General features: G+C 47.3%; 1 protein-coding gene across 1 annotated transcript in view; it reads left to right on the forward strand.

Annotated features, from left to right (window-relative positions):
- The first annotated feature begins 8,713 nt into the window (after nucleotides 1-8,713).
- Nucleotides 8,714-18,858, forward strand: part of Tbata (thymus, brain and testes associated) — a 13,528-nt gene continuing 3,383 nt past the window's right edge. The window contains exons 1-7 of the mRNA XM_017799027.1: nucleotides 8,714-8,760; nucleotides 9,557-9,664; nucleotides 9,997-10,232; nucleotides 13,373-13,522; nucleotides 14,329-14,408; nucleotides 16,264-16,440; nucleotides 18,241-18,322. Of these exons, the coding sequence (XP_017654516.1) occupies nucleotides 8,714-8,760; nucleotides 9,557-9,664; nucleotides 9,997-10,232; nucleotides 13,373-13,522; nucleotides 14,329-14,408; nucleotides 16,264-16,440; nucleotides 18,241-18,322 (880 nt within the window). The remainder of the gene's footprint in view (nucleotides 8,761-9,556; nucleotides 9,665-9,996; nucleotides 10,233-13,372; nucleotides 13,523-14,328; nucleotides 14,409-16,263; nucleotides 16,441-18,240; nucleotides 18,323-18,858) is intronic.

The raw sequence follows: 18,858 nt of genomic DNA on the forward strand, positions 1-18,858 counted from the left end.
AATAAGCTGCCGTTTCCAGTCTCTAAGAGGAGGCAAGTCCTCAGCAGAGTACCATGCAGCAGAAGTTCAAAGCATGAACAGAGAAGAAATGCAAAGAAGAAACTATTATTCTTCCCTCAAAGGATTCGCCTCTCTATTACTTAAATATGCATATCCATGTAAGAAAGATCAATGAAACAGAAGATAGGCAGAAGATATAAACATGGGTCACGAAAATATTACACTTAAACATGAAAATATGCTTAATCATCCAAGAAGAAAATATGCTTGCTCATTGAAAAAGGCAAATTAAAGCTATGCTAATGTAGCATTTTACGTTGGTTTGAATGAGACGTGTCCCTCATAGGGTCATGGATTTAACACGTGGACCCCAGTTGGTGGTCCTGTTTGTGGAGGTTTAGGACGTGTGGCCTTTCTGGAAGAAGTATGTCCCTGGGGAGCAGGTTTTGAGCATTCATAGCCTGTCCCACTTCTGGTTTGCCCTCTTTACTTCATGTTTAACTGTTGAAGATATGAGCTCTCAGCTTCCTGCACCAGCCAGCATGCCCGCATGCTGCCATCCCTCCCTGCCATGATGGACTCATCCCTCTAGAACCATAAGCCCAAATAAACTCTTCTCTAAGTTGCCTTGGTCATGGTGTTTTGTCACAGTGACAGAAAAGCAATTAATACACATTTGTTTGCAATAAATTAGAAAGACTTTTAGGATGCATCTATTAAGGCCCTAACGATATAATGCATTGAAATTCAACTAAATATCAATAACTTAAATTATAATTAATAACTAAAGATCAATGACTTAGTTATCTCAAGAAACTGTTAAAGAAACAGTAAGCTAAATCCAAAGAGAGTAGAAGAATGTTAGTAACTAAGAGGACCAACAGCTAGGTATGAAGTACACACTTGTGATCCTAGCACTCAGGAAGCTGATGGCAGGAGGAGCATGAGTCTGAGGTCAATCTACATAGTGAGATGCTGTCTCAAAACTATAAACGGGCTGGAAAGTTAGCTCAGCAATTAAGAGCTCAGCAAATAAGACCTGCATTCAGTTCCCAACACCCACATCAGATGGCTTACAACCACCTGTAACTCCAGCTCCAGGGAGATCTGATACATCTGCCCTCTGTAGGTATCCATACTCATCTTCATACACATATACATAATTTAAAATAATAAAAAATAAAAATTTAAAAACACAAGTCAAAACAAAAGGGGACCAACAAAAAATAATGTCCAAAAGAAGGAAAACAATTTATAAGAAAGCAAAGAAAGTAAAAGCATTGGTTAGTGAACTAAAAAGCATGACACAGAGGTGTATGTTCTTCCTGGCATGGTCCCCACACTGTATAGCATTTGCTTGTGCTGTGATCTCTGAGTTTCTGTTCCATCTGCCTGTGCTGCTTTATCCACTGCTGTCAAGATGTCCTTCAAAAGCTAGGTGGTATCCTGTGTAGACTCCTTCATTGAAGTCATGGGTAATGAACTTGTGTGCTTGTACATGAGTCTCCTGCATGAAAGCAAGCCATTGACTTGGTCTGCTTACAAGGCGAGGAAGGTCAAGCACAATGTAGTGACCTATCTCTAATTCCTCAGCTCCTATGTTAGATACTTAAAAATAATCATTTTCAGATTTATTTTTAGTTCTAATTTTGCGTATTGGGGGGAACCATGTGTACCTGAATACAGGTACCCTTGGCAGTCAAAGGCATCAGCTCTCCCAGGAGCTGGAGTTACAGGCAGTTGTGTGCAGCCCAATGCGGGTGCTAGGACTCAAACTTGGGTCCTCTGCAAGAGATGTACACACTCTTAACCACTGAGCCTTCTCTCCAGCAACCCCAAATAATTACTTTAATCTATCATCTGTGAACATGTGTATAGACCATGAGATAAACTTCATCTCTCCTCTATGCCTATCTAAGTGAAAAGGAAAGGGTTACACAGTTCCAGTTAACTTGTAAACTGCATTGTTTTGATTCATCATTCCAATTAATGACCTTAATTATTTTCAAAGACACCTATATAACCTCATCCTATCAAATAAAATACAGGAATGGGTTACCTCTCTTTGAGTTGTTGGCCAATGGGATCCCACTGACCCCCCGCCAAACATTATAGACTATTGCCATTGCTTTTGGTTGCCTTTCAGAACTTGATAAGACTCTGTTGTTGAAGATAGCACACACTTGAGTCATAAAACATGGAATGATCAAGCAGGTACTGATCTGAAAGCTTCTTTTTGACTGGCTAGTTTTCAAAAAGCTAAAAGAAGCTATGCACACTATCAGGAGAGAAAAGTAATCATCAGTCTTATCCAAATGTGAACCCTGCAAACTACAAAAATGACTAATTTGGCAAGATATGCTCACTAGTGCAATAGTGGCACAAATGTTATAGGGTAACCAAATACTTGTCTGGTTGGATTTAAGGCCAGTTTTACAAGATGGAACCCATACCTGGCATGATTATGGGGTCCAAGAACCTGGTCATGTGAGGATACTGAGTCAAAACTTTGACTCTGCCCTAAGACCAGCAGGGGAATGAAATGGCAAAACTGACTCCATTTTCTTCTAGCTGACGTTTGCTTTACCCTGTGTTTTTGCCCAGTCATTCCCATTGCAGCCAGCCAGCCATAAAGGCCACACCTCTAGTGTCAGGGGGTACACTGTTTCTACAATACTGGGAAACTTTCAACTAGCCCAGTAGCACGTCCAGGTAGTACATCCTCCCACCCAGCTACACTTGCATCTCTGTGCAATTCATTGTCTCTGCAATTCTGAGAAACTTGTTTTTCCTAACTGAAACATTTTGTTAACTGAAAACCTCTTTTTAACTGACTTGCCCCTAGTTTGATGTAACTATAGTGATCTAACATACCTATGGCTATTGGATTTGCCCCTGGCATGAAGTAATTGTGATTTTAGATTTTATAAATCCCACTCTGCCTTCCCTCATCACTGAGAGTTCTTTTGAGCATTAGCCCCCTCTCTGGCTAACAAAAGACTCCTAATTCAACCATCACTGTGTGGCATTGCTCTGTGCCTCTTGCTCAGTATTACAATAGTAACTAAGATACTCCCTAACTCCCTAAGATGGGGAACAAGGCAAGGATGAACATTGTCAGGCTGAGTGAGAGGGTAATTCAACTTACTATTGGAAGTTCTGGTCAGTATAATAAGGCAACAAAAGAAATAAAAAGCATACAGATTAGAAAGAATTGAATAAACTATCCCTATATACAGGAGATATTATTCACATAGAAAGTCTAAGGTAATCCCCTAGAATCAATAAGTTCAGCAAAATCAAAGGATTCAAAATTAACACACAAAACTATTGTATTTCTATACACTAGCAATGTGTACTCATGGGCATCAAAAATAAAAATAGAACACTGTTGACAGTGGCTAAGAAAAAAACAAACCTGGGCTGGAGAGATGGCTCAGTGGTTAAGAGAACTGGCTGTTCTTGCAGAAGACCCAGGTTCAAATCCCAGCACCTACAAGGTGGCTAATAACCATCTGTAACTCAAGTTCCAGGGGACCCGACATCCTCTTCTGTCCTCAGTGGGCAGTGCACGACACAGATGCACTTATACACATGCAGACACAACACTCATTACACATGAAAAAATAAAAATAAAAAACCCCAAAACCAAAAAACAAACAAACCTGGAACACTTAGGTAAAAATCTAACAAAACATGTACAGGGCTTTTATATCGAAAACTATACAATGATGATTAAAGAAAACAAATAAGATCCAAATGAATGGGAACTGGAGGCAAAGCTCACTGACAAAGAAACTGCCTCATAGGTACAAGGACTCCTGAGTTCAATACCTAGCACCAGAGCCAGGCCCAATGACACACAGCTTTAATTCCAGCACTCAGAAGGCTGAAGCAGACAGATTTCTGTGAGTTTAAGAACACCCTAGGCTATATAGTAAGACCCTATTTGAAAACAAAATACACAACAACAAAAATACCTACCACTGGGGCTGGAGAGGTGGCTCAGTCATTAGAAACTTTAGCTGCTCTTGCAGGGGACCCAGGTTTAGCCCAGCACCCACATGGGAGCTAACAACTGTCCTTAACTCCAGTTCTAGGGGATCCAATGCCCTCTTTGGGCTTCTGTGAGCATTGTATGCATATGGTACACTTATATACATGCAGGCAAAACACTCATACACATAGCATAAAAATAAATAATTAAAAAATACCACCATGGGCTGGAGAGATGGCTCAGCAGTTAAGAACACTGACTATTCTTGCAGAAGACCTGGGTTTGAATCCCAGCACCCACATGGCAGCTAACAACTGTTCCTAACTCAAGTCCCAGGGGATCTGACAGCCTCTTCTGACCTCCGCTGTCATTGCACAACATGGATGCACTTACCTACATGCAGGCAACACATGCATACACATAAAATAAAAATTAAATAAAATAAAATTTATATAGAAAGGCAAAGGAACTAGAAAAGCTAAGGAAATCTTAAAAATTAGAGCTGAAAATCTTACACTATTAGGTATCAAGATGGATTTAAGCTGGGCCTGGTGGTGCAGATTTATAATCCCAGCTACTGAAAGCCTGAGACAGAGGAGTAGAAAGTTTTAAGTCCAATTTGAGCAAGTTAACCAGATCTCTGATGCTTCACAAAGAAGGAAGTCTGAGCATTCCTCAGCTCCTCTATAACCTCCCCACTCCCTAAAGACATTTCTTAAACTATCTGCTGCTTCCCTCACCCCAGCTGCAATATGCATTCAGACCCACAAGGAGGTCTGAAAACAAGGGAGGCATTAAAGGGCACCCATGGGGAGGTGGGAGTGGGTTTTTCCCTCAGCTGTGTCAGCATACATGGTAGGAAATCCCCACGGGTGCTGGAAGCCCCAGAAAGGGGGGGGTGTCATGTGAAGAAAGCTCCCTCTTCTCTTTCAAACAGTATGACTTGTCTCAGCGGTCACCAGAGTCACCAGGCTGCCCAAGGGTATGTGAGAGGGGCTTTCAAGCTGGTTGCCAAAGGTTCGCTTCAACCCTGCAGAGACAGGCCCAAGCAAAGACCCTTCTCAGAATGTTCTGTCTCAGGTGGGTAGTGGGTAGAGCAGCTTTGGCATCAAGGCTAAGGTCAGAGGCCTCTGCAATGGGGAACCCCCCTTCATCTGGTAGGAGCAGAACATTAGATGGGTTTGAGTTTTCCCCTAGCTATCCATTGCACCTCATGGTTTAATCACATGAGTCTAGAAGCCCCAGGCACTGATATGACTCTAACCCTGACACAGATCTACCCTATCAGTTTTGAGAGTCAGCAACCTTATTCCTAGGCCAGCATCCAGCAGCTTTCTCAAGCCTCCTTGCTTACAGAGCCTGTTCATGTCTCTTCTGGCCTCTGATCCCAGTATAGCCCCAGAGGCAAAGGATTGACTTTACCCCATTTTATAGGTGTGAAATAAAGTAATCACTCAAGGACAAAGAAATTACCCACTATAAATACTACCTCCACTAAGTGATTAGTAATAGTCTTCATCATCATCTTCATCACCATCATCTTTTTGAGCATCTCTTTTTGGTTGTTTTGTTTTGCTGTGTGTGCATATATACACGTGTGTGTGTATGTGTGTACATGCGTGCGTGCACTTGCATATAAAGGTCATAGGGCAACCTCGGATGTCATTCCTCAGGTACTCTTCTCTTGAAACAGTCTCTCACTGTCCTGGAACTCACCAAGTAGGCTAACTGGCTAGCAAGCATCAGAGACCCACCTATCTTTGTTTGCCCAATGTTGAGATTACAAATGTGTCCTATCACCATGCCAGGCTTTTCTTTTTAACATGGCTTCTGGGGACTCAAACCTAGGTCCTCATGCTTGTAAGGCAAGCACTTTGCCAACAGAGCCATCTCTTTTTGAGCATCTGTTGTATGTTTATAATTAGGTGTTTCATATCTATCAGCTTATTCTTCAGAACGAGCCCAGAAGTAGGCAAGGGTGATCATTTCACACACACAGACAAGATAGTAGTCATACCAAGAGTACAGTTCTAAAAGCACTAATGACTACTAATTCATTTAAATTCCCAAGGGCAATAAGTGGAAATACCATCTCTATTACAGAGATATGGGGACTGAGCTCAGAGACACTGGGTCAAGTGTCTGAGGTCACATCACTAAGTAGAATGGGGATCTGAACGGAGGACATTTACCACTAGTCCACACTGCTGGCAGCTCACCCAACAAAAACTCAGTAATCCTCCCACCTCACTACCCACCAAGTAAAGCCATGGGACGCTCCAGATCTTATGGTTGATCTTTTCTCCTTTACCTAAGAGGTACCTGCCCCTGAACATTGATTCCCAGAAACAAGCTCACAGAGGTAGGCCCCTGCGGGGCAGCATCAGGCTGTGTCAAGCTGGCAAAATTGGAACCCAGTCTGGCTAGCCTCCTTGGCTATATTCTTTGCTGCTCTTGGCTAGTTGAACAACATTGTCAACCTTCTTGCCTGGGTCTTTATTGAAAGTCATTGGATTGAAAGTGGAGGAGGAATTTAGAGGGACAAGAGAACTGTCTGCTTCTCCAGGAAGGGGAAAGAAGAGCTGGGTCGAGGAGAGGGGTGTTACAAACTGACCTGGAGTTGTGGGGAAGGGGTAGCCTAGCAACCACTGGGCTTAGCATGGTCACAAAGCAGCAGGTCTGCACACAGTTCCAATGAGCCTTGCCTTTGATTAGTCTCACCTCTTCCTGGTCAGGCACCAGGGGCTTCTTGCCCATATGCTATAGTGGACATCTTTCTGGTGAGTCCAGGAACCTCTTGGTAGTGGTTGCGGGGGAGGGAGTGAAATAGGCTCTGGATCCAGACAGGAACTAAGGGTTGGGGTTGGGGTCAGGGAAGTCCTATGGCTAGACTGGTGGCCACCTTCAGATCCCTTGTACTTGGCTGAGAGCCCAGGGCCAGAGGCAGGGGAAAACAGGAATGGGCTGCAGTGATCTCATGTGTCTCTCTCTAGAGAAGGCAGACCAAACTGCTAGGTTCCTGTTGACTTCTCTAGTGCGGTGGTGACTCATAGGGAGCTTATTGGAGCAGTTTAATGGGTCATGTCTAACATTCACAAAGCAAAAACAAAGCACAGGATGCAAGTGTCCATGTGTATCACAGGTAGTATGTATTGTTTCAGAGTAATGAGTAAAAAAAAAACAAACAAAAAAGCTGGGCATAGTGGCACATGCCTTTAATCCCAGGCAGAGACAGACTAATCTCTGTGAGTTCTAGGCCAGCTTGATCTACATAGGTAGTTCCAGGCCATCTGGGGCTATGGAGAGAACCTGTCTCAAAAAACAAACAAACAAAAACCAAAGTTCTGAGTAGGTTGCACACACACACACACACACACACACACACACACACACTACATGTATGTGAGTTGAGTCTTGAAGAAAAAATAGATTTCTTACTATCATCATAGGTAAAGTATTTGAGAGTCTCTGTTCTAAAGAGCACCTTTTCCTGTAGTTGGGTGGATACAGGGGTTTCCAAATGCCCCATCTCCAATCATGACGCATCTAAGCACTCAAGAGCCCAGTCCTTGCCATCAAGGATGCCTGCCTGAAGCTTCCTGAAAAGGGAGCTCTGCTCACTGCCTTTAGACAAAAGATCAGGAGCCTGTGAGTCAGATGCCTGGATGCTGGTCCTTGGCTGTGCCACCTCAGATGAGGCCAACCCATCTATACTAACCTGTCAGAGGTGTCACTGGATCATCTTAGAGGGCTTGCAGATCAGTGATTCTGAGGATTAACTGTGAGAATGCTGAGTACTTGTATCAGGTTCATAGACTTAGGTTAATTATAATTCTTGGTTTCATTCATTTCATTTAATTAGTTTAATATACATTGAACTGAAATGAATGTGCTACCCGCTTAGAGAACTACAGTGTTAACCACTAACACATCTGCTGTGTGCTCTTCTGCCCTCCTCCCACCCAGAAATAGCCACTAGGGGAATTTTGCATTTCCGTGCTTTTTGGCTGTCATTGTCTAAGCTCGTGTTCATGATAATGTTTGCTTATGAACTTTAAAAAGTTTCTTTTTTTACATTTATTTTTTTATTTTGTATGTGGGGTTGGGGTGGGGTATGCATGCCATAGCACATGTATGGAGATCAGAGAACAGCTTATAGGAGTCAGTTCTCTCCTTCTACCATGTGGGTCCCAGAGACTGAACTCAAGTTGTTAGGCTTGGTGGCAAGTGCCTTAACCCACTGAGCCATCTTGCTGGTCCTGTGAACCTTTATTTTTAAAGTGTATTTCATGATACATGGGCTTCTGAAACAAGCTAAGCATTATATTTGTAAGATTCATCCGTGCTATGTCATGTCCCTGTGGTTTGTTGCTTCTCACAACAATCTAAAAGCCCTGTGGTCTGAACGTAACCCAGCTCACTCATGGATTCTGCCATTAGACATCTGAGATGTCACCGAGTTTATTTATTTATTTGTTTATTTATTTATATTTTGGACAATGTGAATAGCACTGTTCTCATAGATAAGCCCTGTTGCACATCTGCAAGAATTTCTCTTATGTCTGGGAGAGAAACTGCTGGGAGATACGATGTACAAGTGTTCAATTTAACAAAAATTGTCCCCTTTACTCCCTAATTGTTCCAGTTTCTACTCCTGCCAAAGCATCGTGAACACTGGTGTTAGGTGTTTTAGTCTTTATCCTGTTGGAACCTACAATGGCTACGGAGGTGAAAACCCAGTTGGCTGAGCATCCACTAGCAAGGTGGGGGCCTAAACACCCACGTGACAAGGAAGATGGAAGGAGGGCAAAGGCGGTCTTGGGGGGACTCGGTAAACTGAGGTTCAAGTTCCAGGAAGGCAGCAGCCCTTCCTCACCTTGAGCTGTCATTTGCCAGGGCCTGGATGGTTGAGTTAGCACAGGTTTCTGGGATAAGACATGGGCAGGAGGCAGGGCAGGAGCGCAGGTGATCGGTTTCCAGTTACTTCCTGTTAGTTGGGAGTGGAGAAGGCTGTTAACCTTCTACTTTCTTTCTTTAAGACACAGGTTGCCTAGAGGCAAAAAGAGAATGGCACAAGAACCTCTGGGGCCTGCCCAGCAAAGTCCTCCCAGGAATCAGGGGAGGCAAGCCTTGCTTAGCACCCACCTCTACTCCTCCAAGGGGCCTCCCTCCAGCCAGGGCCAGCAGAAGGAAGTGCAGACAGCCATTAGGCAGGTGGTAGACCAGGCCCTCCTGGGCTACCTTTGGATCTGGATTGACTTCCACCTCTTTCTTCAGGGGCAGAGACCACAGTGTCCTCAGATCCCCAGGACTGGGTGGGTATTGGGAACCTGAGACAGTCTCCAGCCAAGCCCAGCAAAAGAGCTAGAACTCGACACTTCCCTCCCTGTAGTTTTGTTGTCAGTTCCGAGTCTCCTGGGAGGGAGGGACCCTGTGGGGAATATGACTTGCTGGGCTTGCACTAACCTTGGCTCTGGTTCTGACCCCTGGGGGCTGAGTCTGGGATAAGAATGGCCCCAAAGGTAGAGGGGAGGGTAATAGCCTGCAGCTGGTTCTTAGGGCTGCCAGAAGTTTGGCTTGGGGAGAGGCCCCTCCTGGGGCCAGCCTTCTGTTCCTGAGGGATGTATATAAGGGATCTTTGGAGCTTCCTAGAGGTGTGGTGACTAGGTGGGTCTGAGGCTTCTCTTTCTGATTTTAGATCTGGTTTCAGGGAGAAAACGGGGCACCTGGGAGGTTCCATTTGCACTCTGGCAGATGGACCCCAGCTCCCTGCCAAGGTATCTTAGGAAGACAGAGGCTTGCTGGGACCGGATGGCACCACTGGGAAAGGACTCTGGGAATGAAATTTTGGGTGTCATGGGATGGGGGGTGCCAAGGTGTGAGGAAGGCAGATTTTGGCCTCTGGGACTGGGCTTGGTGATAAGCACTGAGCCCCGGGACCTGGTAGGCACATGAGTTAGAGGAGGCACCATTCACCTCTCTTTAACCTTCTCCTTCAGTTCAAAGGCAGAGCCTGAGCCTGAGAAGAAGCTGGAGCATCAGCCTAGGAGCCACAGGGATGTTGGGGCCCAAAAGGAGCCTGTAGTCCCAGGCATTGTGGATTTCGAGCTGGTCCAAGAGGAGTTGAAGATCTCTAAGCCTCAAACGCCCAGAGTCTACCGCTTTGGCCGTCTCAGCCACCATTCCTTCTTCTCTCGGCACCACCCCCAACCCCAGCTTGTGACCCACATCCCAGGTAGGGCCAAGTGGGCAGGGTCTGCCTACAGGGGCCCCGTAGAGGTTGGTATTGCTAATTGGTCTTGAAATCTGGGAAAGAGACATGTGCTTTAGCCAGCCTCCAAGTAGAGTCCAGGGAGCATGGGGCCTGGCCAGGAGCCCAAGGCAGTCCAGTGGCCAAACCAAGACTAAACTGGGGAAGGAAAGCACGGGGTCCAAAGGCAGATCACAAGTTCTCTAAAGGATCTCCCTCCCTGTCTGAGTTTCCCAGTCTCTAAATCAGAAAAAGGGTCCAAAGGCAGATCACAAGTTCTCTAAAGGATCTCCCTCCCTGTCTGAGTTTTCCACTCTCTAAATCAGAAAAAGGGTCCAAAGGCAGATCACAAGTTCTCTAAAGGATCTCCCTCCCTGTCTGAGTTTTCCACTCTCTAAATCAGAAAAAGGGTCCAAAGGCAGATCACCAGTTCTCTATAGGATCTCCCTCCCTGTCTGAGTTTCCCACTTTCTAAATCAGAAAAAGGGATAGATGCCCCACTCAAGAGCTGTGCTCTGACCTCTGACTCAAGCTGCCTCATCCTTTCAGCCACCCACCCATCCATCCATCCCCAACACTTATAGCGTATGAGCTACCAGATGACTCTTTTAGTCTGTGAGGACATGACAGTGATCAAAGCAGACAGTTGCCACTGTCATCCAGTTAGGAAGTCCAGTTATTTTCATAAGGTGGCCATGAGAGACCTGGTCAATTATATAATATTGAGCAAAGAAGTAAAGGAAGTAAGGGAGAAACCATGAAGGTATCAAGGATAAGAATGTCCTGCAGAAGGTGGGGGGATGCAAAGGTCCTGGCTCTGCTGGACATATAGCCCAGGAGCTCTTGGGTGTCTGGGGCAGAGTAAGAAAGCAAAGAAAAGAGATAGCATCAGAGAAGCTGCAGGGTTGGATTAGGTGGGCCTTGCAGGCCATAGGTATTACCTTAAGCCACCTTAGTCTGGTATAGTGGTACATTCCTATAGTCCCAGGACTTGGAAGGCAGAGGCAGGAGGATTGCCCAAGTTCAAGGCCAACCTGGTCTACCTAAGAGTTCCAGGTCAGCCTGTGCTACACAGTGAAATCCTGTCTCAAAAAGTCAAACAAACAACCACTCCACTGAGTCAAGCAGGGAGGCATTGGGAGTGTGATAGCACAGAAGTGACAATGGGAGATAGTTGGCCTCTGTCTTTTGGAGACTGAACCATCAAGCAGTGAGAGTCCATAGCTGTAGTTTAGAGGTACAGATAGGAAAACCCTAGGATGTGACCCCTGACTGCGGTGCTGTGTAGAACAGCAAGACATTAAAACCACTCCACAGGGTCTCAGGTTCACAGTTGGAGCAAGTAGTGAACTTCAGTTCACCAAGACCAATAAGCTGTTAAGGACCATTGAGGGAAGGGATACAGGTGGGGAGGAGCTGAGGTGGGAGAAATAGAAGGTGCAAAATTCCAGACAACAGTTGGAATTTTAGAGGAGGAGCAGCTGGAACAGGTTGGGGAGGGCCCCCCTGTGAGAGCCATTTGAGGAAAGCAGTGCTTTAGGTAGAGTACCTAGGTGTATTGTGGAGACACAAAAGAGTAGAGCTTTGGGGGCTGGGTTCTGAGACCCCAGGATTAAGAGGCTGAGAAGACTAGATATCATTAGAGAAGATGAAGAGAGGCCAGGGAGCCAGGAGGAGCCAGAAGAGTGAAGATCCAGGGGCCAAAGAAGCCACTTCCTGAAGGAAGTAGCAGTTACACAAAGGCCTAATGATGCTGTTCCTCACTGCTGGACTCAGTGATGATATATGATTGTCCAGGGCAGGAAGGGTCCTCATGTGCAAACTGTCCTCCACCCCCTCCAGGCTGACAGAGAAGTTCTAGTTCCCATTCTAATGTCCTAATGGGGTATGTGTGTGTTCATGTATGTGCAGGTGCAAGGCTGTATGTGTAAAGGCCAGAGGACAACCTTTTAAAAATTTATTTATTTTAATTTTATGTGTATGAGTGTTTTGCCTGCATGCATGTAGGTGTACCACATGCGTACAATGCCTGTTGAAGCCAGATGAGGGCATCAGATTCCCTGGAACTGGAGTTACACTTGGTTAGCCATCATGTGGGCGCTGGGAACTGAACTCAGGTCCTCTGCAAGAGCCAGTGCTCTTAACTGCTGAGCCATCTCTCAGCCCCCCAGAAGTCAGCTTTGGTTGACAGTTTGCCTGACAACTTCTCAGGCGCCATCTTCCTTGCTTTATCTGAGACAGGCTCTCCCTTTGACCATTAACTCACCCATTTGACTAGGCTGGCTGCCCAGTGAGCCCTAGGGAGCCTCCTATCTCCACTTACCTAGTGCTGGGTGGCTCTGTGTGTGTGTGTGTGTGTGTGTGTGTGTGTGTGTGTGTGTGTGTGTGTGTACATATATATGTATATATGTGTGAGTGTATGTGTGTGTACATTGATGTATGTGGAGGTCAGAGGACAACCTCAGGAGGCAATCCTTGCCTTCCTCCACGTTTGAGACAGGGTCTTTGTTTTTTCACTGTATATGACAGGCTAGCTGGTCTGAGAGCTTTCAGAAGACTCTCCTGTCTCCACCTCCCATCTCCCATTGGGATTACAGGTGTTATCACTACATGTCTGGCTTTTACCTGGGTCCTGAGGATTCAAATTCAGATCCTCACACTTTCATGGCAATTGCTCTTACCTACTAAGCCATCTTCCCAACTCCCCACCCTACCTTTTAAAATGTGAGTTCTAGGCATTGGATTCAGGTTCTCCTGTGGACAAGGCAAGCACTTCGTCAACTGAGCTGACTCCAGTTTCCACTGTCTTCATATTTAAGCCACCTGCAATCCATTGACCTGTCGCAGAAAGCCAGAAGAATCTTAGAACAAGGGTTCCAAGAAGCCTTGGTTCTGTCTTGCCTCTGCCCAACTTTCTGGTGACCCTTAGCAGATCCTGTTTGTTCTCAGTGCCCTATGGGAAAGGTGGCTGCTGGTCTAGGTTGTTGGCTCTGACCACATGGGCTTCTGGTTACTGGGAGAGGAACAACTAGACCTCTCCCTGCCCCTTACTACCTCTTTTCAACTCCTGAAGCTCTTGGGGTCGACACTGGTCCCCCAGCCCACAGATCTCACCTTCTCTGCAGATGTTACCGGGAAGCGTGTCTGTGTGATCAGAGACGAGTTCTCCCTGGCGACCTTGCCTCAGTCCACATACTGTCTGATGGGGATACCCACCATCTCTACCCCCATTGGGGACCCAAAGTCCAATCGGAACCCCCAGCTTTCTTCTTCTGGTGGGTACTTGGGTCACACTCTTCTACCTGGGGACTTACACATCTCCCAAAGGGCTTGGATGGGTAGGGTCTGAGAAGGATAGGACCACTGCTTTTCGGTTAGGGTTCCCCTTTCCCCTCATTTTCTAGGGCAGCCTCATCTATATATCACTATCTATCTTATCCCCAGGTCACAGCCCTCAAAAAGTGCCCCTGCTTGGATTTGAGGTCTTTGAGGAGTAATGAAAAACAGAAGTCAGGCCAGTTTGGGCCATAGTCATGTGACTTAGCTACAGACAAGAGTGCCACTTGTAATATTTAGTGACACGTACACTCAGGCACCAGTGTATCAGGAGCACCACCTGCGCTGCTTTCAGGGTCAAGCGCTGCCTCTCTACTCCTGGGGTATGGGAGAGTCGAGAGGGTGGGGTATGGTAGAGATTCCAGCAAAGGGGCGGCAGCCAGTGCAGAGCAGAAGGGTTTGAGAGCTTTATACCAACTGTCAAGAGAGTGGCTCAATGTCTTAATAACAGGCACAGCATCTTTTCAAATCTCAGCTCTGGTTCCAGTTTCCTAAAAAGGAAGGTACAGCCAAATCAAACAGATCACATCTAGATACAAGTAGCCTATTGACCTCCAGCATCTCCCTGAGAGGACTTAAGCAGACTGCCAACATTAGCAACTTCCCACCCTTCTCCCCCTGGGACAGAAAGGCTTAAAAAGCAGGGGGGGGGGTGTTCTTCTGCCTAGACCCTTTCCCTTCTATCCAAACCCTCATACCACAGGGATGGCAGGCAGGGCCTCAGAATCTTATCCTGTCCTCTCAGACACCTGGAAGAAGAAGTTGAGGGATCTGGCTGCCCGAGTGGCTATCTTCACTAATGAGAATGAAGTGAAGACCAACGAGGTGGGTACAGATCAAAGGAATGAGTCTGGAAAGAAAGTAAGTAGGCTGACCCCCTTTGTAAGTTCCTTCAAAGCTCTGCTGCTAGCAATGGGAGGAGGGGACAATCATAAGGTAACAGTGAAAGTCAAGGGGCTGCAGAGATTGCTCAGTGGTTAAGAGCACTGCTGCTCTTGTAAAGGACCCAGGTTCAATTCCCAGCACCCACATGGCAGCTAACAACTGTCTGTAACTCCAGTGCCGGGGGATCCGATGCCTTCTTCTGACCTCCATGGGCATTGCACAACACGGGTGCACTTATACACATGCAAGCAATATATTCATACACATAAAAAGTAAAAACAAAGTAAATAAAATATTTTTTAAAAAAGAAAGTCAAAGGACAAAAACACACCTAGCAGAGAAATCCAAGAAGGGTTCCCAGATGTGCTTATGAGGAAGTGGGTAGTGATGGGAAGGTGAGAAAAGACTGCCTTTGGTCATAGGGAGGCAGAGTTTACTTATAACTTCCCAATGTAGGTTAGCATCCAGCCTTATCAGGAGTGGAAGATGGCTGGAGGTTTTCAAACAGAGTGGGAGTGATTTCACAGGTGCTATTCAGTGATAGAGTGGTAAAGGCAGTTTACAAGGTGATCTTCAGACAGACTTAAGTCTTTTGCAATAGGGTATGTTTTAAGTAACCAGTGTGGAGAGTTAGGGCCCTGGCTTCTAGTTCCTGTTTGCTGTTGATCACTGTGATAATGAGGGTGACTCAGCTAAGCTGTCCAAGTCTCAGTTTCTTATCTTTAAAATGGGGAGAAAACCAGGTATAGTGGTGTATACCTACAATCCCAGCATTCAGGATACAGAGGCAAGAGGATCACTGCAAGTTTGAGGCCAGCCTGCTTTACACAGCAGGTTCTTGGGGAAAAAATGTGAAGAGAGATACTCTAAGCTTTAGTTGGAATTTTAAAGGCAGGAGGCCCTAGGCCTTGTGCCTAGGGCAAACAAAGGATGTCAAGAGCTGGGAAAATAGCTCATTCAGTAAAGTGCTTGCCTTGCAAGCATAAGGACCTGAATTTGATTCTTAGAACCTACTTTAAAAAGTCTGGAATGGTGGCATACACTTATTATTATTAATTATTTCAATGTGTATGACTGTAAATGCACCATATGTGTGCAGTACCAATGGAGGCCAGAAAAAGACATCAGATCCCCTGGAACTGGAGTTACAGAAGGTTGTTAACAACCATGTGGGTGCTCTGTAAGAAGAGTCAGTGATCTTATCCACTGAGCTAGCTCTCCAACTCGTAGTGTACACTTATAATCACAGTGCTAGAGAGACAAACAGGTACAGCTAAGTTCCACACTAGTAAGAGACCTTGTTGTTTTTTTTTTTTTTAAAGGTGGACTACACTTGAGAGTGTCATGTGAGGTTGTACACGCATACACACACACACACACACACACACACACAGAAAGAAAGAATGTCAAGTTGTAGGGGACAGACTTCAGACACGGGCAGCTGAGCTAGGAACTGGGATGGACAATGGAGCCTTGGCACTGGATGCTGCTCTCATACCCCTGATGTGCCAGGAGGGGGCCACATGGAGGACCCTCCAAGGAGGACCCACAAGGGGCACCTGCATTCAACCTCTGGGTACTGAGTTTGGGTGCAAGGGGGAGTCAGGACCAATGAAGAGGGGGCCTGGGACAGGGTAGAGATGGCTCCATGGCATTTGTGGTCCCTGGCAACATTATAATGCTGAGATTTGGGGGAGGTGGCACCCCATGTGACCCAGCCTCTTCATCTGTTCGCCTCTGCTTTCTCCCTTTCCTCTCACTGGCTCCCAGAATCTCTGGCTACTTTTTGTCCCAGCAGAAAGAGGAGCCTCCTCTGAGGGAGCAGGGAGCCAAGTACTCAGCTGAGACTGGTAGGCTCATCCCTGCATCCAGTCAAGCCCTCAACCGGCGCAGCCTCCAGAGCCAGCGGGGCCACCCTTCTGGCAGAGATGGAGGAGGCCAAACCTCCCTGATGCAGGACCAGGAGCTGCTGGTAAGCCTTTCTCTGGGGGCAGAGGCTATAGTAGTCCTTGCCTCCAGATTCCCAGGCCTCCCAGTCATCCTTCCAGACTGTCTTAGACGTGGCCTCTCCAGGGACATCGCCTCCCTGAGACTGTAAGATCAGAAAGACCTTGCCCCAGAAGTCATCCTGGGCTCCCAGCTCCTCTGCTTCTAGGGAGCCTGTGTTGGCCTGGTTCCCCTCTATGTAAGTCCTCTCCCCAGTGGGTCATGTGCCATGATCTGGCCAAATCGGGAGTATGTGTGTACTACCATGGAAGGACCATCCCAGCAACAGCATCTGTAATCCTTGAGGAAGCCATTCAGGAACTGAAAAGGACCTGCCCAGTATATGCTCAATCCATAACCTGTAAGGCTGGTCCGGGCCTGGCCTTTGAAAGGCTTCGGCCTCCCAAGCTCCTTTTCCCATCAAGGCTTGACAGTGGACTAGGTAAGGCATTGAAGATCCCGGTGAAAATACTCCACATATCCCCCAGGGAAGGTTATAGAGCCTATGTTCCGACTTTCCTTTGGGAGGGTAGTGCCTTTGAGCCCAGCAAAATGGATGGAACAGACAGATCCCAGGATCCCCGACCCATAGATGAGGAGGATGAGTCTCTGTCGGGTGGTGGTCTGTGGCTTCCCCAGAGAAGGACCAATCTGGCTAGGCTAGAATCAGTACTTTCTCTACCACAGGGCAGCCTCACCACACCTGGAGTTAGGTTCTCAGGTCCCCTGGGGAGGAGGGGGCGCAGGGCAGGTAAGGAGGATGGCGAGAATGGGGAAGGATTCAGGGGCAGCTCAGGGTGGGTCACCACTGGAGGTGGGTGCTGGGGGGTTGCGTATGGTGGGCATCAAGCAGGCATAGGCCTGGGGGAGAAGTTCAGCCCAGTTCCTACTCTGCCAAGGACTAGACAGACCCGCCAGGTTCTGATAGACCCCTCCAGGTCCTTGGGAAGGCTGACTGGCAAGTTCTGTGGGAACTCCACTTTCCTAGGACTCCTGGGGCTCTACCTCCTACAGCAGGTCCCCACTCCAGCCCTCCATAGCTACAGCCGCCACCTGCAACCTGGCCTAGGAAGCCCCCAGAGCTTAGCCTGGACAGAGATGGACCATTTCCTGCCACTACTTGACTGGAGGAGGCTGGGGAAGCCACAGGCTGAGGAGGCAGCTAGGAGCCAAGAGTCCAGGCTACTCCACTGGATGGAGTCCTTTACTAGGCACCAGGCAGAAGCAGCCCACTCTGGCCAGCAGGCTGGCTACAAGTCCCCCACTTCCTGGCTAACATCTCCAGGCTCTTGGAACTCTGGGGTAGGGAGTCCTGTGGGGTACCCTGAGGCCTCATCATCCAAAAGATCCCAGCATGCAGTACTTGGTGCGTCTCTGAGGAGGTGATTAGCCACCTCTGATTTTGTTGTCCCAGTGAGGGCCCTGGAGTCCAACCAGCCCAAGGAGACTACAGGGATAAGGGGTCTATCTATCTGATATCCAAGGCTTGATTCTGCCCTAAAGTTCCTGCTCAATGCCTTATTCTCTCAAGGCCTCACGCTCTACCTGTCCAGAGCAGAGCATAAGCCTCTCCCTCTTAGGCCTATTGTAAGAAAAAGCGGCCCCCACCCCAGTGCAAAGTCCCATGGAGTGCCTTCGTGGGGACCAGTTTAGCCAAGCATGTGGCCCAGGGAGCCCATGTCAGAGGGAGGAGCCCTGGCATTCCCTGAACCCACATTTGCCTGCACTCCTAGCAGGAGTGTGCCGGGGGGCTCTCCCTGACCCCAACCTGTCCTCCTGAACACAGATTCTGGAGCTCCTTTGTCAGATTCTGCAAACGGATTCTCTGAGGGCTATCCAGTTCTGGCTACTCTACGCTCCACCAAAGGGTGAGGACACAGCCATGTGGCCCTCTATGTGGAGGCTGCCCTTGTTCTTGGTTCTACAGGACTCAGATATCTGTCACTCAGCTCCTACCCCAGGCTCTCCCTCTGTTCCTTTTCCCCAGAGAGTTCCAAAGCAACACTTTCCAGCTGGGCTTTCCAATATTACTAACTTGTTCCTCTCCTCCTCAGCAAGATTTCTGGGGCCCCACTCTCTTGAGGGGACCCCTCTTTTGCACTGACCTCAGATCTAGGTGCCTAGGAGGGAGAAAGCCAAAGATTGTACCTAGCAGACACAGCCCCACCTCCCTTCTGTGGGAAACACACAGGCACACAGGTGCAAATACAAAACACACAGGTGCATGCTCAAGAGCCCATGCACACGCACATGCACACACACACACACACACACACACACACATATACATAAAAGGAGGGATGAGGAGAGATGGAAACTCACCCACCAAAGAATGCTTTTGAGTGGGAGAGGAGTAGGCGGGAGAAGACAGAGAGGAGAAGGAGAGGGATAAGGAACAGGAGGA

The sequence above is a fragment of the Nannospalax galili genome, unplaced genomic scaffold (genome assembly GCF_000622305.1).
Source record: "Nannospalax galili isolate Female #2095 unplaced genomic scaffold, S.galili_v1.0 scaffold1437, whole genome shotgun sequence".
NCBI classification, from domain to species: domain Eukaryota; kingdom Metazoa; phylum Chordata; class Mammalia; order Rodentia; family Spalacidae; genus Nannospalax; species Nannospalax galili.